Genomic DNA, 13,017 nt, shown 5'->3' with positions numbered 1-13,017 from the left:
AAAAAAAAAAAAAAAGGCCTTAGAGAAGCAAAGAAAAAAATGCCAAGTTTTAATGGGCTTTTATGCAGGATACAAAATGGGAGAAAGAAGAATTAAGTGGGATTCAGATGCCTACTGCTATTCTTCAACTAATTAGCATCCAATTTAATTCAATACACTTTGATCAGCTACCAACAATATACGTGACCTGATACTTGGTGCTAGGAACAAATAAGACCCCATTCCTTGCCTTCCAGGACTTGAGTGTTTTGTCAAATCCACTGAGAAGACAAGTCTCTAAAACAACTAAAACATGTTACCAAAAAGATACATATAAAATCTGACTATAACAAAGATAAGAGAACATGCTTTCCATTCCTGTATTATGCAGAAATTGTGAAAAATATCCCATTCCCTTCTCTACCCTTCGGTTAGTGTCAAAACTGGGGTAAGAGTTCAGTAAGATATATATTGATTTGCTCCTTGCAGTCCAGAGTTCCTTTTGGAATTACAAAATGATATTTCTGCTGCCCTATCATAAAGATGACTGTTTTCATCTTTATGACTGTTTCAGATAAACCAGTGCTTTCCTTAGCTGAAAATGTCTAAATTAAACATGAGATTCAAAAACATTTCTAACTTACTATTCAAGCTGTTTAGTCTGCAATAATCAACTACCTAACTCAGAACTGATTTAAGTGACATGTATTAAGATGCTCCATAATTAAATTTTTTGATAAAAAATTCTGGAAAAATTTTCCACAGACATTTAACACTTTCTATTAACAATATTAAGTAAATCAGTTACCTCTGAGAGAGATGCATCAACTTTGGAAGAAATTTTCAGGTCTAGCCATGGCTGGTAGTTTTCAAGTAGCAAAGAAGGCCTAAAGAAAAATTATACAACTAAATCACTTGAAATCCAATGTAATTAGAAGGATCAACAAATAAAAAAAATTTAACTTACCTATGTCGTTTACATTTCACTTTACCACAAACAGCACAGCTATGACCTTGAGGAAATAATTCCTGAAGTCCTAACTGCTAAAAAAGGAAAATGAGAGGTGGTGGGGAGATCTGTCTTTACATATCATCTTTATTTAAAAGAATCAACTTTTCAGAAGTTTTTAAAATCAATGTATAAATTCAAAGAACATTTTCTGTCTACTTTAACAGTGAAACCTTTCTTTGTAATACATAATACTGGCTAAACTAAACTGTCAGAGAAAAAAATACCACATGAAAAGCCTTATAATACCTAACCCAAATTTCCAAGTTTAAAGTTAAAATCAATTTTTATGATCACTTTAAAAAGCTTCAGTCTACATTTGAAAGTGATAACTTGGCCAGGCACAGTGGCTCACACCTAGCATCCTAGCACTCTGGGAGACCAAGGCAGGTGGATGGCTTGAGCCCAGAAGTTTGAGGCCAGCCTAGGAAACATGGTAAAACACTGTCTCTACCAAAAAAAAAATTAGACAGGTGTGGTGGCACATGCCTATAGTCCCAGCTACCCAGGAGGCTGAGGCAGGAGGATCTCCTGAGCTCAATAATTTGAGGCTGCAGTAAGCTGTGATCCTGCCACTGCACTCTAGCCTGTGCAACTCTAGCCTGTCTCAATAAAGGAAAGAAAAAAGAAAGTGACACTCTACTGCAAAGGTATAATACGAAAAAACTATTTTCTCTTTCTCCAAAATCTTGAATTCAATGACAAAGGTACGAGGTAACTACTACGGTTCCTGATCAAATATGGGGCACCACTTTCAGTTGTGTTTCCTCTGAGTAGAAATACCAACAAACCCAAGACAAGATACTATATCAACTTAAAGAACTATTAAGACTTAAAGATATCCCACTAGGCCAGGTGCAGTGGATCACGCCTGTAATCCTAACACTTTGGGAGGCCGAGGCAAGTGGATCACCTGAGGTCAGGAGTTTGAGACCAGCCTGGCAAAAATGGTGAAACCCCGTCTCTACTAAAAATACAAAAATTAGCTGGGCGTGGTGGCATGTGCCTGTAATCCCAGTTACACAGAAGGCTGAGAGGCAGGAGAATCACTCGAACCTGGGAGGCAGAGGTTGCAGTGAACCAAAATGGCACCACTGCACTCCAGCCTGGGTGACAGAGAAAAACTCCATCTCAAAAAAAAAAAAAAAGAAAGAAAAAGAAAAAGATATCCCACTAAACCCTAATCTACAGACCAGAACCTTGCTTTACAGAGAGAGATTCACCACATTACCACCCTTCATTAAATTTCAGAAATAAATTACTTTGGTTATACAAACTGCCTAATTATATCTCTGTTTCTATGAAGCACACAAACATTTAAGAATTTAACAGGATTAGATCATTTAACCCAGAATTTCCTGAGTCTGTGCCTCAGAATGAGCTGGAAAGCTTCTAACAAGTACTGCTAACAAGGCTTTAACCCAGAACTATTCAATCAAAATCTGGTGGTACACCCCAGGAATCTGTTAATTCCCTTGGAGATTTACTGTAAAACCAGTTTTGTGAACCTCTGATTTAATTTATTGTCCTCATGGTTAATAGAGGACACCCTAAAATTGTGGATTCCAACTTTCTGAAACTTTTGTACAATAATTTCTCTTTATAGCTCCTCTAGGAGAACTGTATGCCTTAAAAGCATACACATATACAAATCTTATTTTGAAAATTTTCTAATGGACTTCCATTATTAAATAATTAGATGGATTTTTTTAAATCACTGATTTTAGCACAGTACCTAGGAAAAAAAAAGGGAAGAAATTAAAAGAAAATTTTTGTAAATTAAAAAAATACACTGCTTTAGCAGGCTTTCAAATAATAAACAGCTTAGGCTCATACACATTGATCACATTGATTCTTAACAATAAGAACACATAATTTTACCTTGGGTTTGTATTTTATTGTGAAGAAAATATTTGGTAAGAGAGAATCAGGTCCTAGTGAGCAGTAGAATGTGACAACTCCAGCAACAAATGACCAGAAGATCATTAAAACATGAATATACCTTAAAAATAAATGAAAATAATTATTAGAACCAAAGAAAATGCATAATTCTAAGTTACTGAGTCACTGATTTAACAAGCATTCATTAAGCACCTACAATATCAGATTGAAGCAATTTTTCCAATTATGATTAATTTTCTGTAATGTATTAAATACAAGAATCATAAAATGTATGCTATCAAATATATATTTCATTTAAAGTATAAGGAAGAATAAATGATCACTATTTCATAACTGGTACCTATGTTTAACTAATCTATACTACATTCTTCCAGAATACCTTCTGATGATATTGTAGTATTCATATCCCACCAAAATTCTGATTATTTTTCACTAAATCAACAAAATTTTACTAAGTATTACCTATTTTGTTCTAGACAGAGGTAGGCCTTGGGAATATAGTAAAGAACTGCACTGCATATAGTCTCTACCTGCATGGAAAACACTGTCTAGTAATGGTGACACGTAAGTAAAAATAAGCACAATACTATGTGATCACATATGTGATATTACAACAGAAAATTTATATGATATGGGAATACCACAGGCTGATTAACAAATTTGAAAAGAACAGAAAAATTTTTTTCAGAGAAAGCAATATCTACAGAAAAACTTAAAGGGTAAGAAGGAGCAAATAAACAGAAGAGGATAGGATAGAGGTATGTGGAGAAGAGGCAGGGGAATTCAAACTTGAGAGAAACACATGGGCTTAGGTCTGTGTGAGCACAGTTCCAAGGAAGAAGGCCTTAAGATGAATCTAAAAGCAAAAGCAGAAGCCAAATAATACAGTGTTATATAATAGGCAATGTGTGTCTTAATACAGGCAATCCTCACATTGCAGTTCTGATATGCAAAAATTTCAGATACCATGATTGTACTAAATAACACCAGTCCCCCACAACACAGTTCAAATGCCAATGACCACAGTATTATATATTAAACTATGAGTAATTGTATAAAGTACAAACTCTGCTGCTAACTCATCAGTCCACAAATCACTATATAAATAACAGATGTGCATCATGATCAGTGACCAATCACATCGGTTCTGTCAGTGACAGGTCACTCACTGCAAATTGGTGTTCTTCAGTGCATGCACAGACAGGAAACCATGGAGTTGTGTTACCTCCTTGTCTCCCAATAATAAATCTGCAATACATTTTACAAAAATGGCCATTGGCCCACAAATATTAAAGAGAAACAAAGAAATGAACAGTGATAATGCAAGAAGTAAAATTCAAATCAAATGTAAATGAAGTTACAGAAGAAATAGTTGACTGTGGGAATGATGACAGTGCTGCTGTTCCACAGATTCTATGCAGCCAGAGAAAGGTAGTGAACTTACTGACATCAACGAGAAGAGTGGTTGTGGCACAAGGATGAAAATGTCCCAGAAGAAGTGATACCAGCAAAGGAACTCTTGGAGATTTCACAACATTGGATAAAACACTGAAAGTTGATCCAAACTTAGGAGTATGGTAATTCACATATGCATGAAAAAGATATCCGCTCCATATCCCATGTTATCAGATGAGAAGAGGACAAACACTGTTTAAGTTACTCTTAATATATTTTTTACAAAGAAATAAAACACTTTAATTTTCAATGTTTCTAATGTTTAAAATTACAGTGTACTACTCACTTTACTATTTTTTAATTTCTCTATACTATTACAACTGACAATGAGAGTTCTCAATGTTTTGACAAAATTTTTTAAAACTCAATCATAATTTTCCCATTGATTAAAACCATTTTGCACAGTTTCTGCTTGCACAATCGTTTTTACAGACCCTCATTACCAGACAAAGCAGGGACTGCCCGTATTATCTTACAAGAAAATGCACTGTAGGGATCTAATAATTTGTAGCTTCAGTAGAGACTACCATCTCTTCTGCAAAGTGTTCTTTCTTTACACTCTCTATTCATGAAATTTAAATGGGAACAAGAGCTTTTATCTCCTTAAGATTCTAGGCCGGGCACGGTGGCTCAGGCCTGTAATCCCAGCACTTTGGGAAGCCAAGATGGGCGGATCACGAGGTCAGGAGATCAAGACCATCCTGGCTAACACGGTGAAACCCCGTCTCTACTAAAAAAAAAAAAAAAATACAAAAAACTAGCCGGGCGTGGTGGCGGCGCCTGTAGTCCCAGCTACTCGGGAGGCTGAAGCAGGAGAATGGCGGGAACCCGGGAAGCGGAGCTTACAGTGAGCTGAGATCGCACCACTGCACTCCAGCCCAGGCGACAGAGCGAGACTCTGTCTCGGAAAAAAAAAAAAGATTCTATCTCCCTCACCCAAGACCAGATTAAGAATAGACAAAATGACAACAACAACAAAATAGGCCAATCACAGCATCTTCTTCCCTACCTACAGCTGACTGGTTCAGGGATGGACACCATCTGAAACAACCTGGTAGGTAACAGACATTTTAAACAGAGTAAATTGCATGAACTGGGGTCCAACCAGTCTCACTCATCTCATGATAGTAGAAATGTGAAGCTGTAATAAAACTGACAGCCATATGCTTTGTCACTTAAAGGAAAGAGGAGTGAGAAGAGAATGATGCCAGAATTCAGAGAGGAGGAGAAAAAGGAAGGGGAAGAAAGTATTAGCAGTATTCCAAATCCTGCTTCCATGTGTTTCTGGGGCCCAGCTACACTCCAGTTATTTCTGCACTTACAAAACCTTCCAAGGCTTGCCCTTTGTTAAACCTAGCGTGAGCTGAGTTTCTGTTATCTAGCATCAAGAGTAATACCTATGAGACAATGAAAAGATTTAAGAAGATTTTAAAGAATTCTCAAGAGTTGTCAGGAGGATATCATTAGATTAAATAATAGGAAGACCACTCTGGCTGAAATATGGAGAATGGCCTAGACCGGAAACACACAGGCTAGTTAGAAAACTGTTGCAGTAATCTATGAGAGTCAGTGATGGTCTAAACTAGGAAAGAGACTTAGAGATCTTAAAAAGTGAATTACTTTGAGAGACACTGGGAGGAAAAATTAAGAGGATTAAGTAGTTGATTAGATGTGAGCAGAAGGGGCCAGGTACAGTAACTCATACCTGTAATCCTAACACTCTGGGAGGCCAAGGCAGGCAGATCACTTGAGGTCAGGAGTTTGAGACCAGCCTGGCCAACATGGTGAAACCCCATCTCTACTAAAAATAAAAATAAAAATAAAAATTAGCTGGGCATGGTGGCGCATGCCTGTAATCCCAGCTACTACGGAAGCTGAGGCAGGAGAATCACTTGAACCTGGGAGGTGGAGGCTGCAGTAAGCCGAGATCACGCCACTGCACTCTGGCTGGGCAACAGAGCGAGACTACGTCTAAATAAATAAATACATAAATAAAGTAAGCAGAAGAGAAAGATGAAAAATCAGTTCTCTTTGGACATGTTAAGTTCCAGGTATTTTAAAACATGCTATACAGAAATGTTCCACAAGCACCTAAATATTGGGTAGTCTCAATCTCTGGAGAGAATATGGGCTAAGGATAAAGATTTAGAAATTATCAACATAAATATCACTGAAACCATAGGAATAAATGACATGACCCAGGGAGAATCTACAGAGTTAAAAAAGAAATGAGCATAAGATATTTAAGAACTAGGCAGAGGAAAAGAAATTTATAAAGGAATCAAGCAATTAGAAGAGTTGGAAAGAAAACCAAGGGTCAAGTCACAAAAACTGGCAAGGTCAAAAACAAAGAAACAAACAAACAAGCAAAAAACTCTACAGAAATGAAGTGGACAACATGACCAAATATTTGTAAAATAAAGATTGAGAGGTGCCCATTCGTTTTCACGATAAAAGAGGCACTGATTAACTAGGTAAAAACAATTTTAGAATGGCAAAGGGCTACAACAGATTGAGGAGTGACATGGAAGTGAGGAAGCAGGATTGGTAAATGTAGATAATTCTCTTTCTAAATAAAAGGAGAGCTAACACAGTAACTGGAGGGGGACAATAAGTTAAGGTTTTTGGTTAAAAACCTGATGACATTTAAACAGTGATATAGGAGAAAAGGAGGCAAGAGGGAAAGAAGTAGAAAAACAGAAATAATTGGGTGAATAATATCTTATACAAGATAGGAGTTGTTAGGATCCAGAATCTAAATGGAAGAAAGTTATAAATTATAGAGCTATCCGTTTCCCAATACTACACAGGATGCATAGAAGAATGAATATGCAGTTACATTTATAGATTTGGTAACAAGAATTAAAAGCCATATAATGGCTTTTAAATAAAACAGGAGATCCTGAGAGTAAATGACAAAGGTAGCATGACAGGGAGTAAATAACAGAGGTTCTAGAAGACGGGGGAAATTCTGACACAGTTGCCACGGAGAAGGGAAGAGAAGTTCCTGGGGAACTGCTGGACATTACTGAGGCTGAACACAATGAACTTTCAGTTGTGGGATCTTTTCCACCAATATTCAGTTTTCAGAATATGAACCTAAAAAAAGCAAACAGCATTACTGATCCCAGATTTGGATTTTGACAGATGAGTAGAATGGAAGGTATGGAGTTAAGGATACTGCATGAAGCGACTGATGGACCAGGCTATGTATCTAAGCTAGACTGACTCTAAACTGCATCAGAAAGTAACTAACAACAGAAGAGGGACAATATATAGAAAGAAAGTAGAGTCAAGAGATTGAAATGTCAAGAAGCAGGGACAGTGTGACTGACTAAATGAAAGAAGTTGACACTGGTGAGTAAGTGACATATTTGATTCTTAAGATTTCAGAGGTAGCCAGGCACAGTGGCTCACGCCTATAATCCTAGCACTTTGGGAGGCTGAGGTGGGCAGATCACCTGAGGTCAGGAGTTCGAGACCAGCCTGGTCAACGTGGTAAAATCACATCTCTACTGAAAGTACAAAAAAATTAGCCGGGCATGGTGGTGTGTGCCTGTAATCCCAGCTACTCCAGAGGCTGAGGCAGGAGAATCATTTGAACCCGGGAGGCGGAGGTTGCAGTGAACCAAGATCACACCACTATACTCCAGCCTGGGCGACAGAGCGGGACTCTGTCTAAAAAAAAAAAAAAAAAAAGATTTCAGAGGTCAATAGCTGGCATCCCACATACCCACAGACGGCCTGGCCATCATCACCCAAGTGACCAGCCCCAAAGAGGACAAGAGCCAGGTGACAGGCATGGGCAAGAAAAATACCTGTTCCCTACAGAGATAACTGAAATGATAGCCAAGCAAACAGCAAAAAAAGTAAACAAAAGAATCGTAAAGAGAGAGAGAGGAAGAACAAGATAGCCAAATAGAAGCCTCTGATCATCCTCCCCACAGGAACACCAAATTTAACAACTATCTAAACAAAAAAAAAAAAACTTCATTTAAGAACCAAAAACCAGGTGACTGATCACAGTACATGATTTTAAGTTCATATTGCTTAAAGAGGCATGGAAGAGGGTAGCAAAGGCAATCCTGAAATTGCCAATACCTCTTCTCCAGCCCCCAGAAGTGGCCACATGGCAAAGGAAAGCACATGGCTTGAGGGAGGGACAACACAACAATTGTGAGAATTTGCACTGAAACTCAGTGCTGCCAACACCAGGAAGAACTTAGCTGATGCCCAGAAAGGGGGCATTTACACATGTCCAGGCCAGAAGGCAACCGCTCATCCCAGTAGTCCAAACCTGAGTTTCAGCAATCCTTGACACCACAGGTTAAAGTGCTCTGAGTTCTTAAATAAACTTGAAAGGTCTTAAGTAAACTTGAAAGGCAGCCTAGGCCACAAGGACTGTAACGCCTAGGCAAGTCCTACTACTGTGCTGGGGCTCAAAGCCAGTAGACTTGGAGGGCATGTGAATTAGTGAGACATCAGCCAGGGCAGCTAAGGGAAGGCTTGTGAAACCCCTCTCCAAGTTCCAGGCAGCGCAGCTTGCAGGTCCAAAAGAGACCCTTTCCATCTGCTTGATGAGAGGAGAGGGGAAAGTAAAGATAACTTTGTCTTTCAACTTGCGCAATACCATCTTAGGGACAGGAAGACAGGGAACTGGGCAGAGTAATGAGGCCCTCATTCCAGATCCTAGCTCCCAGACAACACTTCTAGACACACCCTGGGCCAGAAGGAAATCCACTGCCTTTAAAGGAAGGACCCATCCTAGCAGATTCATCATCTGCTGACTAAAGAGACCTTGGACTCTGAATAAAACAGCAGCAGTAACCAGGTAGTCACACAGTAGGTCTTGGGTAAGACTCTGAGATATGCTGGCCTCAGATGTGTCTAGCACATTCGCTGCTCTGATGGCTACAAAGAGAGACTTCTTCTGCTTCAAAAAAGCAGAAAAACAGGTAAAGGGGATGTTGTCTTGCAGCTGAGGTACCGGCTTGGCCAGTGGGGTAGAGGACCAAGAGGGCTTTTGGGGTCCCCAATTCCAGGCTTTGGCTCCTAGATGCCATTTCTAGACCTACCCTGGGCCAAAGGGGAGCCCACTGCCCTGAAGGGTGAGTTGCAGGCCTGGCACCATTCACAAGCTGAATAAAGAGGCCTTGGGCATTAAGTAAACATTGACAGTAGTAGTTAGATTGGTAAGAGTCTAGCAGCACTCTCATGGGCTTACGGTGGTAGTTGACATGGGGAGAGACTCTTCTGCCTGGGGAAAAGGAAGAGTGGTAAGGATTTTGTCTTGTGGTATAGGTGCCAGCTCAGCCACAGTAGAATAAAGCATCAGGTAGATTTCTAGGTTTCCAACTCCTGGTCCTGGCTCCTGGATGGCATCTTTGGACCCACCCCGTATCCAGGGCCACCCTGAAGGCAAGGACACAAGCCTGGCTGGCTTCATCATCTGCTGATTATAGAGCCCTAACATAGTCAGTAGCCAGATAGTGGTTACAGTGGGCCTCAGATGAGACCGAGCGCCTGTGCTGGCTTCAGATCTGACTCAGCACACTCCTGCTGGTGGCAGTCAAAGGGTTATTTGTGTCACCCCTCCCCCAGCTCCAGGCAGCTCAGCAGAGAGACTCCACTTGATTGGGGGAAAGTCAGAGAAGAGAACAGGAGACTCTACCTTGTAATCCAGAGAATTCCCCCAGATCTTATCCAAGACCACCAAGGAGGTAGCTCTGTGACTCTGCAAGAACCACAGCGTTACTGGGCTTGCATTACCCCTTAATGCAAGTACGGCTGCGGTGACCAAAAATGTAGATGATACCCAAATCTCTTCAAATATCAGGAAAGGCTTCCCAAGGACAGGATACAAACAAGTCCAGAATGCAAACACTACAACAAATAATTCTTCAATACCCAGACACTGAAAAACATCCACAAGCATCAAGACCATGCACGGAAACACGGCCCACCAAACTAAATAAAGCACAAGGGACCAATCCTGGAGAAACAAAGATATGTGACCTTTCAGATGGAGAATTCAAAATAGCTGTATTAAGCAAACTCAAAGAAATTCAAGATAACACAGAGAAGGAATAAAGAATCCTATCAGATAAATTTAACAAAGAAATTGAAATAAAAGAATCAAGTAGAAATTCTGGAGTTCAAAAATGCAACTGACATACAGAAGAATGCATTAGAGTCTCAATAGTAGAAGTGATCAGTAGTAGAAAGAATTACTAACCTTGAAGACAGACTATTTGAAAATACACAGAAAAGACAAAAGAACAAAATAACAAAACACATCTACAAGATCAAAAACGTAGCCTTGAAAGAGCAAATCTAAGAGTTACTGGCCTTAAAGAGGAGGTAGAGAGAGCAGGGTAGAAAGTTTATTCAAAGGGATAATAACAGAGAACATCCCAAACCTAGAGAAAGGTATCAATATTCAAGTACAAGAAGATTAAGAACGCCAAGCAGATTTAACCTAAGGAAGACTATCTGAAGGAATGTAATAATTAAACTCCCAAAGGTCAAGGATAAAGAAAGGATCCTACAAGCACCAAGAAAAAAGAAACAAATGACATACAATAGAGTTCTAATGCATCTGGCACCAGATTTTTCACTGAAAACCTTACAGGCCAGGAAAGACATATGACATAAAGTGCATGACACATTTAAAGTGCTGAAGGATAAAAACTTTCACCCTAGAATACTATTTCCAGCAAAAATATCCTCCAAACATGAAGGAGAAATAAGGACTTTCCCAGGCAAACAAAAGTTGAGGGATTTCATGAATACCAGACCTACTCTACAAGAAATATTAAAGGTAGCTCTTCAATCGGAAAGAAAAGAGAAAAACCCTATATTCATCAGTCATAAAGAACACTGAAAACCAGAACTGAAGGAGACAGACAGACAGACAGACACACACACACACACAAAAAACCTTCAAAAAAGCAACGGATGCAGGAGCTGGTTTTTTTGTTTTTTTGTTTTTTTTGAAAAGATTAACAAAATAGACCACTAATCAGACTAATAAAGAAGAGAGAGAAAAATCAAATAGACACAATAAAAAATGATAAAGGGGATATCACCACTGATCCCACAGAAACACAAATTACTATCAGAGAATACTATAAACACCTCTACTCAAACCAGAAAATCTAGAAGAAATGGATAAATTCCTGGATACCCTCCCAACACTAAACCAGGAAGAAGTCAAATCCCTGAATAAGCCAATAACAAGTTCTGAAATTGAGGCAGTAACAGCCTACCAACCAAAAAACGCCCAGGACCAGATGATTCACAGCCAAATTCTACCAGAGGTACAAAGAGGAGCTGGTACCATTCCTTCTGAAACTATTCCAAACAACAGAAAAACAGGAACTCCTCTCAAACTCATTTTATGAGTTCAGCATCATCCTGATACCAAAACCTGGCAGACACAACAAAAAAACAAAATTTCAGGCCAATATCCCTAATGAACATTGATGCAAAAATCCTCAAAAAAATACTGGTAAACCGAATCCAGCAGCACATCCACCATGATCAAGTCAATTTCATCCCTGGAATGCAAGGCTGGTTCAACATACACAAATCAATAAACATAATCCATCACATAAACAGAAACAATCACAAAAACCACGATTATCTCACTAGATGCAGAAAAGGCATTTGATAAAATTCAACACCCCCTCATGCTAAAAACTCAATAAGCTAGGTATTGATGGAATGTATCTCAAAATAGTAAGAGTTATTTATGACAAACCCACAGCCATTATCATACTGAATGGGCAAAAACTGGAAGCATTCCCTTGAAAATCGGCACAACACAAGGATCCCCTCTCTCACCACTTCTATTCAACATAGTATTGGAAGTTCTGGCCAGGGGAATCAGGCAAGAGAAAGAAATAAACAGTATTCAAATAGGAAGAGACAAAGTCAAATTGTCTCTGTTTGCAGATGACATGATTGTATATTTAGAAAACACCATCGTCTCAGCCCAAAATCAACTTAAGCTGATAAGCAACTTCAGCAAAGTCTCAGAATACAAAATCAATGTGCAAAAATCACAAGTATTACTATATACCAGTAATAGACAAACAGAGCCAAATCATGAGTGAACTCCCATTCACAATTGCTACAAAGAGAATAAAATACCTAGGAATCCACCTTACAAGGGATGTGAAGTACCTCTTCAAGAAGAACTACAAACCACCGCTCAAGGAAATATGAGAGGACACAAACAAATGCAAAAACATTCCATGCTCATGGATAGGTAGAATCAATATCGTGAAAATGACCATACTGCCCAAAGTAATTTATAGATTCAATCCTATCCCCATCAAGCTACCACTGACTTTCTTAACAGAATTAGAAAAAAACTACTTTAAATTTCATATGGAAACAAAAAAGAGCCCATATAGCCAGATAATCCTAAGCTAAAAGAACACAGTTGGAGGCATCACACTGCCTAACTTCATAACGTCATACTATACTACAAGGCTACCATAACCAAAACAGCATGGTACTGGTACCAAAACAGAGATACAGACCAATGGAACAGAACAGAGGCCTCAGAAATAACGCCACACATCTACAACCATCTGATCTTTGACAAACCTGACAAAAACAAGAAATGGGGAAAGGATTCCCTATTTAATAAATCGTGTTGGGAG

General features: G+C 39.0%; 1 protein-coding gene across 4 annotated transcripts in view; it reads right to left on the bottom strand.

Moving 5' to 3' along the window:
* SNX14 (sorting nexin 14) overlaps positions 1–13,017 on the bottom strand; it is a 95,369-nt gene that overhangs the window by 72,489 nt on the left and 9,863 nt on the right. For all 4 annotated transcript variants that reach the window (XM_011967618.1, XM_011967619.1, XM_011967622.1 and 1 more), the window contains exons 2-4: positions 2,870–2,990; positions 947–1,023; positions 788–866 (exon numbers count right to left, since the gene is read on the bottom strand). In XM_011967618.1, coding sequence (XP_011823008.1) covers positions 788–866; positions 947–1,023; positions 2,870–2,990 — 277 coding nt within the window. The remainder of the gene's footprint in view (positions 1–787; positions 867–946; positions 1,024–2,869; positions 2,991–13,017) is intronic.

The sequence above is a fragment of the Mandrillus leucophaeus genome, unplaced genomic scaffold (assembly GCF_000951045.1).
Source record: "Mandrillus leucophaeus isolate KB7577 unplaced genomic scaffold, Mleu.le_1.0 Scaffold804, whole genome shotgun sequence".
NCBI lineage: Eukaryota > Metazoa > Chordata > Mammalia > Primates > Cercopithecidae > Mandrillus > Mandrillus leucophaeus.
Note: the sequence above shows the minus strand (reverse complement) of the source record. Positions and strands in the feature narration are given on the sequence as shown.